Source organism: Microtus oregoni, unplaced genomic scaffold (genome assembly GCF_018167655.1).
Source record: "Microtus oregoni isolate MIOR12 unplaced genomic scaffold, Mior012 000098F_ref0000018, whole genome shotgun sequence".
In the NCBI taxonomy this organism is placed as follows: domain Eukaryota; kingdom Metazoa; phylum Chordata; class Mammalia; order Rodentia; family Cricetidae; genus Microtus; species Microtus oregoni.
In genome coordinates, this window is record NW_024544711.1 from 1,752,362 (window position 1) to 1,773,695 (window position 21,334).

General features: G+C 41.5%; 1 protein-coding gene across 4 annotated transcripts in view; it reads right to left on the bottom strand.

The window, feature by feature from the left end:
* The window catches only part of LOC121443007 (nucleotide exchange factor SIL1), a 270,148-nt gene that overhangs the window by 180,529 nt on the left and 68,285 nt on the right, over positions 1-21,334 (bottom strand). For all 4 annotated transcript variants that reach the window (XM_041644676.1, XM_041644677.1, XM_041644678.1 and 1 more), the window contains 2 exons: positions 17,246-17,359; positions 1,181-1,319 (listed from right to left, as the gene is read on the bottom strand). In XM_041644676.1, coding sequence (XP_041500610.1) covers positions 1,181-1,319; positions 17,246-17,353 — 247 coding nt within the window. In that variant the 5' untranslated portion in view covers positions 17,354-17,359. The remainder of the gene's footprint in view (positions 1-1,180; positions 1,320-17,245; positions 17,360-21,334) is intronic.

Sequence of the window (21,334 nt, forward strand, 5' to 3'; positions counted from 1 at the left end):
CCTGTTTGAAAAAAATATATCAGCAACTCTACATAAAAGCAGAGAATATAGCCACATCTTTTACCTCATCACTTCTGAGAGCCTCTCTGAGCTATTCCTCAAAGACCAAATTCTGTTCTCAGAGAAGCTAAGAGAAGACAGGCAGAGCTGGACCTGCTGAATCAAATACCTCTATTCTTAAACTTCCCTCTGCCTGATGCCATCAGCTTCCACTTGGCTTCTGGTGCTTCATCACTCTTCAGTGGCAACAACTATCCATATGCAAGCCTAGCAGGAGTGATATTGCTGGCTGGCACAGCAAATGCTATCCCTGGCAGCACAGCAGCAATGGGGGCTGTGAGGACACAGTGATGAATTCGGCAAGGACCTGATGAAACGACACTATGCCTGCTGCCAGAACTTGCCATCCACTTTGCCATGGTACAGAACACAAACAGCTTGCACCTGAGAAGAGTCTCAGTATTAGCAGAGTAGGCCCCAGGCAAGGACAGCTGGAAATGGGAAGGAAGAGTGGGAAGAGAGCAAGCAGATCAAGGCTCTGAGGTCAATGACATAAAACAAGTTAGATAAATAACAGGACAAGTTATCTAACCTCTCTGAGCCTCAGTATTTCCACTGGGCAATAAAGACAGTAATAATTCTATGGCTATGAAGATCAAAGACTGCACACGAGGAAGTTAGCTGTGGACCTGACTGTGGCAAGCATTTCACAATTGCAGGCTACTGAAATCTTTGACTCAGGGTCATGAAAGGGCTAGAAAGCAGTTCTTTCTGAAGACACCCCAATTATGATCAGGCAAGAACGAGCCCCCTTTTTTCTGTGGCATGGGTTCCTTTAAAAGAAGATTTGGGGCTCAGGATTCTCCTGTGAACACTATTTCAGCAGCACTGAGCAGAGCAGCAGAGACCAAAATAGCATTTGCATAGCAAGGCACGTGTCACTGCCTCCACTGTGCTTCAGAAGTGCGGGGAAAGAAAGTTTCCCATCACGTGCTCACCCACCATAAGCCTCCCTTCCAGGGCACTCCCATGCCACAAGCCCTGTTCTGCTAGAGAATGAAGGTCCCTAGGCCCCAGAGCAGCAGCTACCACTCTGATGGTCATGGTGACAATGGCCTCTCCCAACCTTCAAGAATAAAGGACATTTGTGTATTTCAAAGGACCAGAGCAGGTCTGGTACCTGGCTGAAGAGCCTGCCACTCTCGAGTCGGCTGAAACACCTCCAGGACCTCAGTGTCTTGTTCCTCTTCTCCTCTGGTTTCCTTTGTCTCCGATTCCTTGTGGATACTCTTCTCTGTGCTGGTGAGTGCAAAATCATTCTGAGAAAAAAAAAAATAGTGCATGACAAGGCCCAGGCAAGAGGAAAGCAACAGCTTGAGGCAATCCACTCTCCCTGAATGCCCGTCCCACCTTCAGACACGTTTAGACACGTTTAGACACGTGCAGTTCCTCTCACAAGGTCAGCCTCAGAACCAGCTTGTGAGGCAGTAAGCTTCTGGGTTTTACAGTACTTTAATACTTGTACAAGGGACACCACCAGAAGAGTCCATGCTCTCCCGAGGGAGTTAAAGAAAATGCTAGGGAGAAGGTTAGCACAGTAGCCACTTTCTATGTAACTGCTTGATACAGACAAGCTAGGGCTGAGGTCTAATTGATTCCCAAGCAGTCTGGCAAACTCCATGGGACTGACAGGGCATAAATGTCCCAGGACATTCCAAACCATAGAGTAAGAGTCATAAGCAGGAGAGTGGGATTCTAACTGGGCCAGGCTAAGAGCATGTCCAAGTTGGAAACTGCTTGCCCAACCCCGCTGCTTCTTTCTACCCCATGAACATCAGGGAAGAATAAGATGGGAGTCTGTGAAGTACTCAGAGGGAGGGGACATGAACACCAAGTATAATTCATTTTGCCTCTTCCTGGTCTCCTTTTTTTAATGGTTAGTTTTATTTTATGTGTATGAGTATTTGCCTGAATGCATGTATTCGTGTGTGCCCAAGTGCACACGTGTGCCTGCAGAGTTGGTCTCCCATTTTCAAACTTGTATAAAAGAAGTCTTGTAAGCCCCAAGAAACTGGAAGCAGAGAGTTCCAAAGCTTGGGGAAATTACATTTAGGACAGCAAGGAGGCGTTCACACTAGCACCTAGGTTATCCCAGCTCTCCCACCTCCTGTCATTACTGTCCATCCATTTCCCGATTCCTATTTCGTAAAGTCTCCCTTTAACAATCTGTGCTGGGTACTTTACCTCACTTTGATTTCTCAGCCGTGCTAAGCCTCCTGGGAGGTGTCATGTGCATGCAGTTCCTCAGGTAGTACCTTAGCACTAGAAAGTGGCTCCCACCTGCCTGGTCCCACAGTGTCTGATCTTTAATTAGCTGTCAGAGGAAAGGCTAAGGTGTTGAGGTGTTGCTGATGACAATACCGAATCCCTCCAAGAATCTTCATATTCTAACTAGAAATAAAAGCATGAAATTTAGGTGGCAGAATTTCACACCTTGTTAAGGACCAGAAAGGAAAATAACTTGGGCAAAAGAGGCTCTTAAATTGTCTCACAATGAGTGAGACCACTGACAATGCACAGAGGTAAAGACCGCAAGCTCTCTACACAACACACAATTCAGACCTCATTTTGTGTGGGTGTGGTTCCGAGCAACTTATTTAACTTTTGAAGACTAGGTATCTACATTTGTAAAGTAGAAATCATGACCTCCAGTTCATATTTTAGATGTGGTGCTATAACATAAGCACTGGCCCTGAGAACAAATAGTTATCATCATCATCACGCTACTTAGAAAAAGCAGCCCAAGGTTCCAGGTCAGAGAAGTCTTGCCATGACAACTAAGAGTAGCTACACAATGCAGCTTCACTCGGGCAGGAAAGGCTAAGGTGGAGATCACACTGCGCAGGAGTTCAGCCTGGCTCAAGCACCTCTTATCTATTCAATTTTAAGTCTGCACAAAAACAAACTGAAAAGAAAATTAGGGGCTGGAGAGAGGGTTTGGTGGTTAAGAGCACTGGCTGCTTTCCAGAAGACCTTGGTTCAGTTCCCAGCACCCACATGGCAGCTCACAACTGTCTGTAACTGCAGTCCCAGGGGATCCAGCACTTGCTTCTGGCTTCCATGGGCACTGCACATACCTGGTACATAGACATAGTTATAGGCAAAACAACCATATATATAAAAATAATGTGTTTTTTAAGGAAAAGAAAATTAGACACTGGGTACACAGTGGGGGCTGGAGAGATGGCTCAGCAGTTAAGAGCACTGCCTGTTCTTCCAAAGGCCCTGAGTTCAATTCCCAGCACCCTCTTGACACAACCATCTGTAATGAGATCTGGTGCTCTCTTGAGAAAGAGACCTGATCAGTCGTCCTCATCAACTTAGAGCATGAAACCCAAATATGAACAAATTCAACGGAACTGCCATATACGGGCTGCCCATGCATGCTTCAGCATTGCAAAAAATAAAGTGATACATAGTACACATCTGTAATCATAGCACCTGAGAGGTGACGTGAAGGCAAGAGGGTCAGGAACACTCAGCCCAGCCTCAGTTATATGAGCAAGTGCAAGGCTGGTATACGCTATATAAGACCCTGCCAATGAGAAAAGGAAGAAGAGAGAGGAGAGAGAACAGTGGGTAGTGAGGAAAAGAGAAGGAGGGAGTGAGTATGACTTAAGAGCAGGATGGCAGATATGTGTGAGGCTACAGAAGAGAGCCTGTCAGGAAGGTATAGCCATCCAAGATTCCAACGGCCCAGTCTCCTGAGGCAAGTACTGGGTCCATCCACTATCACTGTGTGCCCAAGACCTAGTATCTAAGAGAGAGAGAGTGTGTGTGTGTGAGAGAGAATGAGTGAGTGAATGAATGAATGAATGAATGACACTTGCTTTAGTGTACCAAGAGGTAATTCCTGGATGTGTGACAGCAAGCAGGAAAATGATTCTCACAACCTAGAGAAGCAAGAAGTCCTCTGTTGTATGACAGACTTGTGGGGAGATGCAACACACAGGTCTACTCATGCCAGGAGGGAACCCAGGACAGACTAAAGCAATGACTGCATCAAAGTTCAGTTTGGTGAACTCAGGAGGTCTTTTTCGGGGGTTACTAAGGAGTATTGGTGAGAAATTACTACAAGGACTGGGGGAACTCAGAAGCAGCTGCATCACCAAAAACCCCACACCGACAAGGTGCCCACTCACAAAACCTGCAGCCTGGCGCTCTCTGTACAGCTTATGTGCAGCTCCACAGCCTCAGTCTCTGTGCAGGTCTGCAGCCACACCCAGCCCTGAACTGCTCACTCCCTTTTACACTGTTGTAGGCTCCCTAAGAATCTTCCAAGTTTTTATTCTTCCTGGATGTGTGACCTGTTTACCTCCTATCTACCATCTGAAGCTCCCCAGCCTCCCCCTCCTTAGACAAATGTTACAACTTGGAGGTAATGGTGTACAGTGGAAGAAATATGATACCCTTCAAAGTCTGAGGACTAGAAGATAGGAAAAGCTGCTTTTTCTGGATTTCATTAACAGATCAGGTTCACCCAGTAACAGAGCTGACTACAGGTACCTGACATGCTTCCCTCCATAAGACAGGACCAACATGTGCAATAGCTGCTGCACTAGTGTTCAAGGCACAGCACTTTAGAGTAGTGGGGATGCAGCACGGTCTTAGTGGGAAGGAACCAAGTATACACAATCTACTGTCCCTCTCTTAAACCACCTAGAACCACGCAGTGGGGAGAGAGCAAGCTGGAGGTTCATAAGCATTTACTGCAGAGAAGCCTGTAGTTCTCACAGGTCCTGAGCCCCATCTGGAGAGCTGTCACTGAGTTAGCATAGAGAATGAACTCAGTCATCCTGTGGCCTCCTCTACACATGCCCCTGTGCTGTCTTCAGGCTTTGTCCACTTAGGATCCGGAGAAGTAGTTGGATACCCACCCCCAGCAGTTTAGCCACTCGGCCCTGAAGGCAGAATGACAACCAGCACCAAGCACCGCAGCTGGCTAAGCTGTGGTCCTGTCATCCTCCTGCAGCCAAGACACAATTAGACTGTGCATCCTCAGTATCTCTGCCTACTAGAAGCCCTGAGACGCATGCAGACAGCCTTTCTTGGAAGAGTGGTCCTTTGAAGCACCGTCAGTGATGCACCTTGGTCACACATACAAATACCCTTTCTGGGCCCGCTGGTGCAACCCAGCCCCTGGGAGTGCTCAGACACGTGGTCCTTACAAACAGACAGGAATTATGGCTGCCATGCTTCACATGCCCAGTTTTGTGGCTACTTATGTACTCACATCTAAATATTGGGAGCCGGGAATGTCTCATGAGAAAAAGCATAAGACATTTGCCTTTCTGGGTCTGGGTTACCTCATTCAGTGTAATCTTTTCTAGGTTCACCCATTTACCTTCAAATTTCATGATTTTGTTTTTCTTTGCAGTTAAATAGTACTCCATTGTGTATATGTCCCACATTTCCATTTTTTTTTGTTTATTGGAGGGCATTTAGGCTGTTTCCTTTTTCCTGTCTGTCATGAATAGGGCAGTAATAAACTTTGCTGAGCAAATACCTGTGAGATGGGATGTCAAATTCTTTGGGCATATGTAAAGGAGTGACAATAAATGTGGCCTCCGCCAGTACCTCCACCATGAAGCTAGACTCTCAGAAAGCTAAGGAATAGGGTAGAGCCAGCTGCCAAAGCTGCAGCTTTAATCCTAGCCATGCTGTTTAGCAGATTAAAGACTCATGTGGTCAGAAAAAGACAAAGATATACAGTAAGACAGATTCAGATAGCATGAAAGATCTAAACAGTTTACAGTGTATTTAAATATATATATACATAGGCTTGGGAGAGAAAAGGAAAATGATAGAGAAAGTCTTTTTTTTTTTTGGTTTTTGGAGACAGAGTTTCTCTGTGGCTTTGGAGCCTGTCCTGGAACTAGCTCTGTAGACCAGGCTGGTCTCAAACTCACAGAGATCCACCTGCCTCTGCCTCCCGAGTGCTGGGATTAAAGGCGTGCGCCACCACCGCCCAGCGATAGAGAAAGTCTTTAAAGAAAAAAGAAATAGAATATTTAGGTGTGGTAGCACATGCCTTTAATCCTAGCACTTGAGAGACAGAGGCAGGCAAATCCCGGGAGTTCAAGGCCAGCTGGTGTATAGAGTGAGATTCAGGACAGTCAAAGGTACACAAAGAAACCCTATTTCAAAAATCCTAAAAATAAAAAAAAGAGAAAAAAGCCAAATAAAGATGGAAAATACAGTCATGCGATGGTGGCGCACGCCTTTAATCCCAGCACTCGGGAGGCAGAGGCAGGCGGATCTCTGTGAGTTCGAGACCAGCCTGGTCTACAGAGCAAATTCTAGGACAGGCTCCAAAGCCACAAAGAAACCCTGTCTCGAAAAAAAAAAATGGAAAATACACAAAGAATCTGAATTATGTATATTATTGCATTTTCTTTCAATTTTTTGACTGTGAATAAGCTAACCACAGAGAGATATTTCATTGTAACAGGCTGCTAATCTAAACCAACATATATATTTTAAAGGTATCTTGATTTCAAAATTTAAGTCTAATGACATGTTACTTTGGAAAAGATATTTTGCTTTTGTTTCCACAGAGAATAGAAAGCTATGGATTCCTTACTGGCTTGATAAAATAAGACCCCCTGAAGCAATAGCCCAGGTGGTCACAACAGTCACAATAGCTTTAGGACTGCTAGCTGGGATGGAACAATCAAACAGGATACCTCATGAAAAACCATATTAACAGTGCCCCCAATCAGCAGAAAGTAGTCTAAAAAACTATGCCCAAATTCCAAAATATTGTCTATAAATGTTTGTTTTCATTTAAAGAGGGTGAATTGTAATTGGTTAATGGTCACAGTCAAGGTCTTTCTAAAGAAAAAAAAGGGGGGGACCATGATATAAAATAAATACTTTACATTGGTATGGACTTTGGTTTATTAAATACAAATTTAAGGTCAATTTTATTATTTGTATATTTCTACTCTTGTTTAAGGTATTATGTTTATACAGCTCATTTAAAATGTAATATATAATTTAAAATTCTGGATTAATAGTCATATATAATAGTCAAATTTATAGTCATGTTAGGCTTTTTAGATGTACAGAGATTTATTTCAGATGGGTAGGTATTCTTCAAACCTTTCAAAGACCTATAGGATATGGCATTTAAAATATTTTAAGAACTTAGACTTTCCTCAACAATGAGACATGTCTACTTCTGGCAGCACAAATTACTTCAGAGAAGTTGATGGGCATCAGAGAAACTCATTATGGAATTTGCCTTCAATGTGACAAAGCTAGCAATTTGGGCAAGAAAATGATCTTGCCTAGATTGCTTGATGGTATGTTGTATGAACTGGACATGCAGGACCCACAGAAAAGTGACTTCTGAACTTTCCAAAAGATGGGATGGTCTTCAGGGTTTCTTCTTCACAGAAGAAACTGCCAGACAGTCTACAGGACACAGAATAGAGCAACTGACAAACATTGCTCGTACAAGGCAGACTAGATCTTCAAATTTCCTGCGTCACTGGAAAGTCTACCAGATATTAGGGGCCTATAGGTTGAAGATGGATGCCCCATTGTTACAAAAGAACTCTGGGTGACTGTTCAGACAGCAAGATGTCTCTGTCATTTCTAGCACTTTGAAAGTTGCATACAATATACTTCCTACTTACTTAGGTAATATTAAATCCTTCTGGGGTCTTTGAAAACTGAATAGTTTAGTTGTCCTTAGCTATGATAAAAGACAAATTAGACATAAAACTTTAGACTCACAAATATAGAATAGATGATACTTTCCTTAATCTGCCAAATGTAAAAGGACTAAATATTATAACTATAACTCTTGCTTGGTAACTGTTTTGTATATGTAATTTTACTATGTTAAAGTTAAAAACTTTCTTTTTTATTAGACAGAAAAGGGGAGATGATGTGGGATGTACTTCTGTATATGTGTTGCTTTTATTGGTTGATTAATAAAGCTATTTTGGCCAAAGGCTTAACAGAGTGAAGCCTGGCAGGAAATCTGAACAGAAGGCAGAGTCAATGAGACACCATGTGGCCACCAAAGGAGAAAGTTGCCAGAACATTACCAGTAAGCCACAGCCTCATGGTGATACATACAGTAATAGAAACCGGTTAATTTAATGTATAAAAGCTAGCTAAGAATATGTCTGAGACATTGGCAAAAGTTTTGTAATTAATATAGTTTCTGTGTGAGTATTCAGGTCTGGGTGACCAGGAAACAAAACTGTAGTCTCAGTTCACACATAATTTCCAAATCTACCATAAACATGAATAACCATGAGTATAAATAAATTAAATTCCCCACTTAAAATAAGCAAACAGGTTAAATGGAGTTAAAAATAAGATCCAATGATATGCTGCCTACAAGAAACTCATTTCACCGGTAAAGTAGGCATAAACTGAAAGTGAAAAGATGGAGGAAAAATATCACACAAGCAGAAAAAAGAAATGAGCAAGAGTAGCTTCATGGGTATTAGATAAAATAAATCAAAACTTTAAAACACAGATAAGGTCACCATATAATAATAAAGGAACCATTTCAACAAGATGAAATAGCAGTTATAAAGGTATATATGCTCAAAGCTGGAATACCCAATTGTACTAAGCAGGCTCTGTTTGTACATAATTACACATAGTCATGGGGAATTTAACACCCACTTTTGTCAAAAGAGAGATAATGGGCATCAATAAAGAAACCCTGCAGCTGAATTATACTGTAGGCCAAATAAAGTAACAGATAATTACAGAACATTTCATCTAACAGCTTCAGGATACACATTTTTCTTCTCAAGAAACAGAGTTTTTTTCAAGATAGATTATATGTTAGGCAGTAAGTCTAAAAAAAAGATAAAAGATAATAAAACTAAAACCTGAAATATTCTGTATTTTTTCTGCCAACAATTGAATAAAACTAGAAATGAGTAAGAGGGACTCTAGAATTATATAGAAGGAGGCTATCAAGATAGCTCAGCAGGCAAACGCACTTTCCCCCATGGCTGACAACTTACATTCAATCCCTGGTGTTGTGGAATTATCAGTTGAAAATGTGTTACGTTTGTTTATGCTGTGGAACATTTAATCATGCAAAGATGTGTTGCATTCTTTTATGTTGCATTTGTTTAACTCTGTGAAGCTGTGTTACTTTGCCTGCCCAAATCACCTTATTTTTAATCAAATTTGCTTGAACCAAGTATGGTAATGAACCCCTGTATATGTCAGAGTCAGGAATATAAGAATACCAAGAACCCCCTTAACTACACATAGCAATGCCAAGGCCACTCGAGAATTTATCTCGAAAAACTAAGTAACAAGCCTTCTTGAAACAAATGAAAATCAGACCATGACATATCAAAACCTTGTGATGAAGTATACAATACTAAAAGAGGTTTACAGCAACACCTGCTCACATTAAAAAAAGACTTCCAACTATGTAACAGAGCAACAAGGAACTAAAAGAAACCACAGGTGGTAAAAAGGTAGGGGAAACAAGAGCAAAGCAGAGCAAAGATACACACTGAAAAAGAAAAAAAAAGTATCAGTAAAAAGAGCTGTGGCTGGTTTTATGAGACTTGTAGCCCATGTAGCCCAATCTGGCAGTGAGCTCATAGGAAGCGAAGGCTGGATCTGAACTTCTGATCCTCCTACTTCTGCCTCCCAAGTGCTGAGAATACAGAAGCATGCCACTATGCCCAGCTGTGGAGAATTGGCGTTCTTGAAGATAAACAAAATGGACAGAACATCAGGTAAACTACTCACAATGTCATGGCTTAAGTTTCCTCCCCATGCTCGTGTTCTGAACATCTTTTCACTAGCCCATCGTGCTCTTTTGGAGGCTCAGGTGCCTGTATGAGATGAGGTTTCTACTAAAACAGGTCATGAGGAAAAATGCTCTGGAGACTATAGATTCTGGTTGCCATCCCTTCTCCCTTTCCGCTCCTGGTCCACCACAACATCAACAGCCTCCACCACATGTTCCTGTCACCACGGTCACTCCACCAGGCGATTCCTGTCATAATGGATCCAAAATCCCTAGAATCATCATTCAAAACACAATTTCCTTCTTCTCTATCAGGTAATTTGTGCACACTAATGTAATTAATATAATTAGAAAAGAGAAAAGAAATAAATAAAATGAGAGGTTTAAAAAGATTTACAACAGACACTACTACAGAAATATAAGTACTGTTATACACAACTAAATACTAACCATTGGAAACTCTAGAACAAACAGATCAATTTCTAGACACACAGCCTTTAAAGCTGAACATGACATAGGAAGCTGAACAGACCAATAAAAATAGTGAGACTGAATGATTACTATAAACTCTCCCACCAAAGATAAGTGTAGGATCAGAAAGTTCAGTGGTATGGGTTACCAAACCTCCAACAAACTAAAATCAATTATCAAACTATTCCAAAGAACTGTTTGGTTCAGAAGCCTTCCAACCTCATTCTATGAGGCCAGCATTATTTTAAATATCAAAACTAGGTAAGAATACAACAATGCAATGAAACTAGAGACCAATATATGTGATGACATAAATACAGAAATTCTTAACAAAATGATGGCAAATCAAGCACAACAGTCTACCAAGAACAATAACAAATTAAAAAAAAAAAAACCCTACAAGTCTATTGAGATGGCTCAGTGAGTTAAACACTTGCCCCACAAGCCTGATGACCTGAGTTAGATCCCCAGATCCCACATTTGAAGAAGAGAAATGACTTCCCAAAGGGGTTATCAAGTAAGATTTATTCCACAGGTGCAAGCATGGCTCAACACACATAAATCAATAAACATAATTAACCACATCAATAAAACTGAGGACAAAAACCACATGAGCATTCAAACAGATATAGAACAAGCATTTACTAGTATTCAGTTGTGCTTATGATTCAAAAATCTAAAACAATTAGGTTCTAGAAGGAGCAGATTTCCAAACAGTAAACCCACAGTTAATAGCATGCTGCAGTAGAAAGCTGAAATTGACTTCTCTCAAATCTAGAACACAGCAAGGATGAAGAAACACAAAGAACATAAAACCAAAAAAGAGGTCAAATTACCCATGTTTGCAAATGACATGATTTTCAATAGTTACAAGATATAAATAAAGTCAATATACAAAAACCAAATACCTCTTTCATATATCAACAACAAAATTGCAAAGAAAGAAATCCTAATTCATACAATACAGAGAGGTGAGGGGAATAAACTTAGCCAAGGAAGTAAAGAGTCTCTACAATGAAAATTATAAATCACCAATAAAAGAAATTGAAACACCCCTTCCAGGAAAATGGAAAGTCATCTTATGACCACAGATTGGACTTATTAATATCAAAATGTCCACAGTACCCAAAATGATCTACAGAGTTGATGTAGTTTTGCAGAACTATTTTTTGTTTATTTGTTTGTTTGATTGTTTTTTTTAAAGACTGCTAAAATTTGGGCTGGCTAGGGCAGCACAAAGCCTAATGATGGATGTTTGATCCCTAGGCGCCATAGAAAAGACCAACTAAGTTGTACATGTGTCCCCACAAACAACATCATAAACACAACAATAATTCTAAAAAATTAGAGAACTGGAGAAAAATATTTGCAAGATTCTCAGCCACCAAGATATTACTAACCAGAATATATAAAAGAAGACTAAATAAATCACCAGGAAAAAAATCTTAGGGGGCTGGAGAGATGGCTCAGTGGTTAGGAGCATTGCCTGTTCTTCCAAAGGTTCTGAGTTCAATTCCCGGCAACCACATGGTGGCTCACAACCATCTGGTGCCCTCTTCTGGCCTGCAGACATACACACAGACAGAATATTGTATACATAATAAATAAATAAATATAAAAAAACAAAACAAAAAAATCTTAGTGAGCAAATAGGACTAGGATGTATCTCCATGGTAGACTACTTGGCTGCATATATGTGGACCCTAGGTTTCACCCCCAGCATTGTGCTGCTAAGAATGAGGATAGCCACACAGGCTCCTATGTAGAATGCTTGGCCCCCAGTTGGTAGAACTGTTTGGGAAGTATTAGGAGGTATGGCCTTGTTGGAGGAGTATGTGTCTGTCTGTCTGTCTGTCTGTCTCTCCCTAGATGTTTGAATAAGAATGGCCCCCAGAGGCTCATATATTTGAATGATTAGTGATCAAGTTACAAAGTATGGCTTTGCTGGAGTAGGTGTGGCCTGGTTGGAAGAATTTATCACTGGGGGGTGAACTTTTGAAGTCCAGTGTCTCTCTGATCTCTCTCTGCTTGAGGATTAGGATGTAGCTCTTAGCTATTGCTCCAGCTCCACGTGTGCTACCACGCTCCCACCATGATGACAATGCACTAACTCTCTGAAACAATAAGTCCCAGATTAAATGTTTTCTTTTGTAAGAGTTGCCATGGTCATGGTATTTCTTCACAGCAATAGGACAGTGACTAAGACACGTGTGTGTGTGTGTGTGTGTGTGTGTGTGTGTGTGTGTGTTTCTGTCTCCCCATGTTTGTGGATCAAGTTGTAAGTCATCAGCTGCTACTCCAGCGTCATGCCTGCCTAAATGCTGCCATGCCTCCTACCATGATCGTCATAGACTCTAACCCTCTCAAACTGTAAGCTTCCAATAGACTCTTTATAAGTTGTCTTAGTCATTGTGTCTGCACAGGAACACCATCAGCAGAGTACAAATCAAAACTGCAATGAATTGTCATTCTACTGAGTTACAATAGAAGAAATAATACGCTTTATGCCCAACAGAGGCCTAACATTTTCAACAATCTTTTTGCTCAGCCTGTTTTTTGTTCGTTTGTTTTTTGTTTTTTGTTTGTTTTTTATTTTTGTTTTTTGAGACAGGGTTTCTCTGCAGCTTTGGTGCCTGTCCTGGAACTAGCTCTTGTAGACCAGGCTGGCCTCGAACTCCCAGAGATTTGCCTGCCTCTGCCTTCCGAGTGCTGGGATTAAAGGCGTGCGCCACCACCGCCCGGCTCTTAGTATCATCTTTGAATCAGATTTTAAGATACCTCGAATTTTAGTGGAGAATGATACAAAATTGATGCTCCTATGTTCAATCTGTTCTCTCTGTTCACCAGATTTAGCCCCAAGTGACTAGACATTTTCCCAGGTCTCACAATTTTCTCACAATTCTCAAAGATCAAGGATTCAGAATCACAGAGAGCAGTGACATCAACATCCCACAGACTGGACAGTTTTTCTTTTTTTTTTTTCTTTTTTTTTTAAGGCTGGTCAAGTGAAGCAGTGGGAGTGGAGAAGGAACAAAGAAATCTGTAACTGGTTGTGATCAATTAGTTGTAAACACCACTACTCTCGGACCAACCTGGACAGTTTTTCAAAGGGAAAGTTTCAGAAGAGACTTTGTGGAGAAACAGCATTGTGAGGATGGGGTTATAATAATCATGGCAGCAACCATTTATCAGGCCGCCCTGACTAGAGCCTTTCCATGACTCCCCCACCTGAGCCTCTTGTGAAGCACAGACTATTCCCACTGTATATGGCCTATTCATAATCACACTGCTCAGAAAAGCAGAGCAAAGATTTAGTTCTGGTCAGCACAGCTCCAAAACCCACGTGTGAGATCAGACTCAAATGTCTTAACTAATGGTTGCACTCTCAATGCTGAGAAAATCAAGCTGGCACAATGCAACAGACCACTAATACACTTACCAGCACACCCCTCTCCTCAGCACAGATGTTCACGAGTCAAGCGAAAAGACCACAGGGAAAACAATAGTCCTAACTAAGAGAGAAACCAAGAGATGAGAGGCAGGCTGCTCTTGGTCATCTCTAAAGTAAACCTCGTGCTTCTGTGCACTCACGGCTGGCTTTTCAAGGTTCCTCCTCCTTACCATATCAAATACCAATGGCCTCACTACTGACTAGCAGGACATCCCAGCTAAGGTGTGAGCTGACAGCACCACACCACACTTTGCAGAGCCTGGCGATGAGGATGATGGTCTTAACAGCCTAATAAAACCTTCAAGATCGAAGAGATGAGCACATCCTATCCTAGTCGGTAGACACCACGAACAAAACGTTCTGAGAAGATGCATCTGGTTGTGTACAAAAATTCCCAAGAGGAGTCTGTGTCACAGAAACTGATTGGCTAATTAGAATTTCAGTATTGTGGAGAGATTGGAATATCCAGGTCCAGAGGTTAATTACCTTATCTTGGGCTAGTTCTGGCCTTCCAGAACAGCTGTGCCTTGCTCCCCACCCCATACCCCTACACAGCAGAACATCTTGTGACAAGAAATAAAAACCTTTTAGAATCTACCAATTAGCAGACAAGAGCTCAGAATGTCATCAGATAGTATCTTGAGCCTGTAAGAGAGCTTCACCAATGAGTGTAGCTACATCTCTGATAAACCCACCAGTATATTTTAAACTTGCCTTGATTTATGAGCTGTAAAATCTGTGTGAAACTGTTTCCATGTTGGAATATGGAATTTTGGGTAACCTGTTCCTAAGTCATAGTCACTCAAAAGACTCCCAAATAAACTCTTATTCCCTTTAAGATGAGAACTGTGATTTTTGTGTCAACACCATGACATAGAAAGACTTGTAGGATAGCATATTAGGACACTGCTTGAAAAATTAACCACTGGAACAGCCACTCCCATACTAAAAATCATATCTGATATTTATTGGCCACATTGTGCTGGTGCCAATGCTAAGTATTTATCTAATTAACCACATTTAATCTACAGCAAGTTTTTGAGAAGGAGACAGCAGCCAGTCTCTCAGATGAGAGATGGTCACAATGTTAATGAGGCAGACAAAGAGAATATAAAGGCTTGTGCTCTTTTCACTAAGCTCCACAACCTCCCCCACTCAGCCACCATGGTTTTTGAAGGCAGGTGCCTCACAGCCACAGTCCTTCAGCTCTTATACCCCTCTTAAGACATGGCATCCCGGGCTGGAGAGATGGCTCAGAGGTTAAGAGCACTGGCTGCTCATCCAGAGGTCCTGAGTTCAATTCCCAGCAACCACATGGTGGCTCACAACCATCTGTACTGAGATCTGATGCCCTCTTCTGCCCTGTGGGCAAACATGCAAGCAAACACTATGTACATAAAAAATAAATAAAATCTTAAAAAAAAAAAGACATGGCATCCCAATTTAACCCTTGTGGTTACTGTAAAAGCCACTTAAGGAAGGAAGGGTTTATTTGGGCTAGTGTCTTAAAAGGGGACACAGTCATCAGCGCCCATCATGGATAAGGGATGCTGCAAGGGCTTAGGGTGCCAGCTTCACTGCATCCTCAGTCAGGAAGCAGAGAGAGATGAATGCTGGTACAGTTTGCGGCTCTGTAGTCCAGGACCCAGCTCACAGAATGGTGTCATCAAGAGCTAGAGTGGATCACCTCACCTCCATTAACTCACTCCAGAGACTCCTTCACAGACATGTCCAGATGTCTGTCTCCTAGGTGACTCGCTCCTGTCAAGGTGACAGTGAATATTAACTACACACCAGAGAAGTACTACAGCAGGTGCTGGGAGAGACAATGTCCCTAGATCATGCTGAGTACTAACCATCACAAACACCTTCAAACAGGACAGTTCCAGGTCACCAAGAACACTTGCTTGAACCCCAGGCTCTGAAGAAAGGATGGGATACTGGGAGGGTGGCTGCTGCATAATTCAGATTTTAAATGCCATCAGGGCAGCACTTTTATGGTATGAGAGAAAAGATGCTTTAACTCATACTGCTCTTAGCACATGATGAGAGATTATGACAAACAGATACAGCTTCGGAACAGACAAGGACAAAAGCAGCTTCTCCCGATGAAAGTCAGTATTAACATTTTTTGAGACTAGACTCAATAGAGCTAATATAAATGGGCCAGAATAATTACGGTTCTGAAAGCTCATTTATTTGGTTAGACTATTATCCAAAAGGGACTTACTAACACACAGTCCTTAAGTAAATTCATCATCATGCTTTGTTAATTGAGCATCTGCTAAAGCTCTCAACAGGGAACACAGGGATCCTCCTGAGCTGTAAGATGAGAAGGGGACACATTCCTGATCCCTCAAGACTACTGGGTTCCTTTCTGGACAACTAGGCTATGTCAAAGACAGCCCCAACATCATGCTGTAACTCGTCCTATCCCCAGGAATCCTGGGAGTCCATTCTCATTGTCCTTGAAAAGCCAAAAAGAAAAAAGAAAGAAAGAAGAAATAGAAAAGAAAAAGGGGGGGGGGGGGCCAGACCTGCACCAACAGGATGTTAGTCAGGGAACATTAAAAGCTCGAAAAGATTCGTGACTCCTAACCACATTCTCCACTCCACAAAGGGGGCGGAGAAGGAAGGAACACAGATAACTTCAGAGAGAAGGTGGAAGCTTGCCCTGAGCCAGAGGTGAGCCTCGGCTGAGCTGGACTGTCAGTAAATTCACCACAATTGTCATTTGCACTTCAAGGGCCTCTAGTTCCAAAGCTTTACCCAACATTCTCTGAGAGCCCTGGGGGTCGGGAAAGGTAGTCATGGAGGGCAAAACTGTAGGGAAGGGAGGTGCTTGGAGCTGGTCAAGGGCAATCTATGGCTAGGACAACCCAGGGAAAAAGAAAACGGCCCTGCAGGAGCTTCAATGTGCTTGCAGTCAGGCCAGGCTTCTGTGGGCATTCCCTGTCTACCAGTGACAGCACAGCAGCTCAGAAACGAGGTCCAGCCTAACCAGCAAAGGCCCCAGAGAACAGGAAAGGAGGCAGAGATCTGGGCAGAAGAGAAAGCACAAGGACAGGAAAGTAGAGGAAGAAGCATGTTTGGGGCTAGTGTTCTCCACCTGGCCATCTAGTTCCTCAGGACATCCTGATCCCTGCCCCGCCCTCCAGCTCTTTCTCAAGCGGCTTTGTGATTCTGACCCTCAGTCTCTTCCTTTTAGGAATGAGGATAATTAGAGTTGCCTGCTTCATAGAGTTTCTGGGATGATACAAAACATTTAATACAATACTTGGTGCATGGAAGCTGATTATTATTTTATTATCATCATTGCTATCGCCATTTTCCTCCAAGGGGAAACTGCCATGACCTTTAAACAGAGACTAAAGGAACTAGAAATAAGAAAAAGGAGACCACATTTCCATAAAAAGAAAACTCCAAGTCTAGCCTATCCCATAGTGCTCTTGGAGACAAGAAGGCTCTCCCAGGCCGCCTCCTACCACTCCAATCGACAGGAAGACACTTACTGAGTTCTTACAGCTGAGGCAGACAGTGACCCAGGAAGTCACCAGCAGTCCAAGCAACATTCCTAGAGCAGCCATTCTAGTTGAAGGCAGGTGCTGAGGAGCCATCATCAGGACCTGAGGGGACAAGCGCAGAAAACAGAAGGTCAGTGCCTGGCTCCCCATCATCATGACTCCCATAATAGCTCTACTCCACAAATGTCAGTCATTTCCTGCGCAGACGTGGAACAGGCCTTCTACTACTACTAGATAAATCAATTCCTGTAACTCAAAGTGATAGTCCCTGACTAGAAATGCATATGCTGTGACAGCCCTGACCCTCCTTCCTCGTTCATAGTACTGGGGCTGTGGAAAGTGTTGCTGGCTGCAGTGGGAAAAGGAGGAAATTCACCACTGTGCTGCATGTGAACAGATACAGGATCGAGTCCATATAAATATCTGCAACCACCTCCTTTTAAACACACCCACTGTCACAGCTGATGACTGCCAGCGTCAGTGTCCTCTAACCTAGCAAAGTTCAACATTTCTAAGTCACAGAACCGTGTGCACTACTTTTTAAGAGACCAAACAAATCCTAGTGTAAGTATCAGTACATGTTAACAATTTCAATATATAAGGACTGAAAGACATCCTATATTCATGGATTTTTAAGATGGCAATCCTAACCAAAACAGCATACAAATTTAATGCAATTGCTATCAAACTCCATGGTGCTTCCTGAAGAAATAGAGAAATTTATCCAATTCATATGGAAGGTTAATGAGCACAGAACACCAAGACAACCATTAAAAAAAAATAAGTAAGAAAGAAAGAAAGAAAGAAAGACAGAAAGACTCTTTTTAATCTGCAAAGTTAAAGAACCCAAGTGTGGAATGAGCAGGAAAACAGTCATACAGACTAATGAAACAGAAATAAGAGCATAGACATAACCTCATATGTGGTCAGTTTTCAATGAAAGTGTCAAAACTATTCATCTAGGAAGAACAGGAGTAACTATCTTGAAACAAAGCTGGGACAACTCACTATCTGTAAGCAAAAGAATAAAGCCAGACCCTTTCTTTATAATACACACAAAGACTGACTCAAAATGGACCAGAACTGAAAGTAAAAGTAAAAAGCTTTTGGGAATGTTTATGGTGTTTTTTTGTTGCTTTGTTTTATTTTGTTTTGTTTGTTTTTTTGAAACAGGGTTTATCTGTGTAACAGCCTTGGCTGTTCTAGAACTTGTTCTGTAGACCTGGCTGGCCTCGAATCCACTTTGAAGCAAGGTCCTATGTAACCAGCTGTCTTCACACTCACCATATAGCTGAAGTGACACTGAGCCCCCATCACCTCTGCCTCTGCCTTCCAAGTGCTGGGATTACAGGCACGTACTTCCACCCCTGGGAAAAAGCTTAAACTATGCGAAGAAAACATAGGTACAATCTTTATGCTATTGGGTTCTGCCAATGGTTCCTTAAAGGTGACACCAAAAGAGTAAGCAACAAAAAATATAAACTGGACTTCATCAAAATTAAAAAGCTTTGTATCTCAGAAAGCTACTTTATTATAAGCTTGGTGATACAGGTCAGTTAAAAGCATTAGCTTAGTATGCATGAAGTCCTGAATTCAATTCCTACCACCACACGCATACTCTCAGAGTACATGAACATACACGAATATACACACATAATCAAAGCCACTCATCATGAAAAGGCAACCTACATTATGAGGGAAAAAATTTCAAATCACCTAAATAATAAGAATTTAATATCTAGAACAAGGCTTGAGATTTAGTTTAGAGGAATATCACATTCCTAGCATGCAGGAAGCCCTGGGTTCAATTTGAGCACATCAAAAGAATACAAAAGAAGTCAGCAGCACTTGCCACCAAGTCTGACCACCTAAGCTCAATCCCCAGAACCCATGTAGTAGAAAAGAACCCATTTCCACAAGTTGTCCTCTGACCTCCACACATAAACCATGGCAGGTCACAACCACATACACAAATAAATAATATAAATGTGTTTTTATACATGTAAATATAAATATTAAAATATAATAATTTAATTTATAAATATAAGATCAAATTCTTCTGGGTTTCAATAAAAGACAGAGTAAGAGTCTAGGGAGTGCAACTCAGCCAAAGTCGGCTTGCTTAGCATGCCTGAGACCCTGAGATCAATACTCAGTACTCTCCAAAACAATAACAATTAAAAATGGCTCATCAAGTAACACGCTTGCCACACATGTGATCACCTGAGTTTGATCCCTAGAACCTCACAAAGTAGGAGAAAATTGATTCAATAAAGTTGTCCTCTGACCTCCGTACATGTACCATAATATGCTTGTGCCCTCTCAATACAATATATACACCATAACTTTTTAATTATTTTATTTAGGTATATGTGTATGTGTATTCTGCCCATGTGTATGTCTGTACTACATATGCATATAGTACCCTCAAGGACCTCAAGGACCATCAGATCCCTGTGACTGGAGTTACAGACAATTATGAGCTGCGATGTGGGTGTTAGGAATCAAATCTAGGTCATCTGGAAGAAGAGTCAATGCTCTTAACCCCTAAGCCAAATCTCCAACACCAACTTAATATATATATAGATATAGATAGATAGATAGATTGATTGATTGATATTAAATATATATTAATTTATATATATTAAATTGATGTTTATATGTGAATATATTTAATATATTCACATATATATATATGAGAGAGAAAGAGAATTTTAAGCTACATGTGTGGTCAGAGAAATGACTTACAAGTTAAGAGTATATATTGGCCAGACATGGTGGTTCCATGCCTTGAATTCCAGCACTCAAAATGCAGAGGTAGGAGCATCTCTTGTGAGTTCAAGGCCAGTCTGGTCTACCTAGTGAATTCCAGGACAACAGAGTTACATGGTAAGACCTTGTCTCAAAATAAAAAGTCTGCACTGCTCTTGCAGAAGACTCAGTTTCAGCTCCCGGCACCCATGTCAGGTGGCTAACAATCCCCTGTAACTCCAGCTCTGGGGAATCTGATGCCATCTTTTGGCCTCTGTGGCACCTACACTTGTGTGCATATACCCACACTGACACATAAGTACACGTAGTTAAAATCAAAATAAATCTAAAAAAAAAATAAAAACATACAAACAAAACTCTACATTTAAGCCAGATAGAAGGATCAAGAATTTAATGCCAGCCTGAACTGCATAGTGACACCCTGTTAAAAAAAAAAAAAAGCTATATACCAATTTTTCTCCTAGGAGTACACCTAAAGGAGCTAAGAAGTAGGAATTCAAGCAGTTACTTATGCATCTGTATTCAAAGACGCTATTCACAGTTCTCAAAGAGTAGAGCTAACCCAGGTGTCCAACAACAGACAGACATTTAGCTGGGCACAGTAATCCCAGTAGCTGGATGGTACAAAGAGAAGGATCAAGACTTCAAAGCCAGCCTTAGCTATATAGTGAGTTCAAAACCAGACTGCATATGTATAATAAGATCCTGTTAAAGGAATAAACACAAAAATTTAAAAATATACTATATAAACAATGGACTATTACCCAGCCATATAAAAAGGTGAGAACAAATACATACGGCAACACAAATAAACCTCAAAACAATACATCAAGCGAAATGACCCAGACACAAAATGACATATATGATTCCACCTTCAAGAAATATCTAGAAATCACAAAGAAAGAACACAGAATCCACCTTCAGGGGTTAAAGAAAGGGAGAGTAGGGAATTCATGCTTAATAGAAAGAGAGCTTCTATTTTAGAGTAGTAATAAAATTTATAACAAAAGTTGGTCAGTAAAACAGAAAACAGGGCAACTTTACCAAAACTAGCACATAATCTACAAGAGGCAGGAAGGCAAACATTAAGCAAGAACAACAAGAATTCAGAATGTATTAGCCCAGACTCTTGGAAAGGGTTTCGTGCACAACCCTCAGCTCTGATGGGACTCGCTCAGCATTTTACTTGGTAATGGTGTAAGCGAATTACAGAGGAAGATTTCTGAAGAGTATGATGTTTACACTTCTCTCCCCGTCCCTGCCACACTCCATCCTGCTCTGACTCCCGTCACATACTGCCCCAAG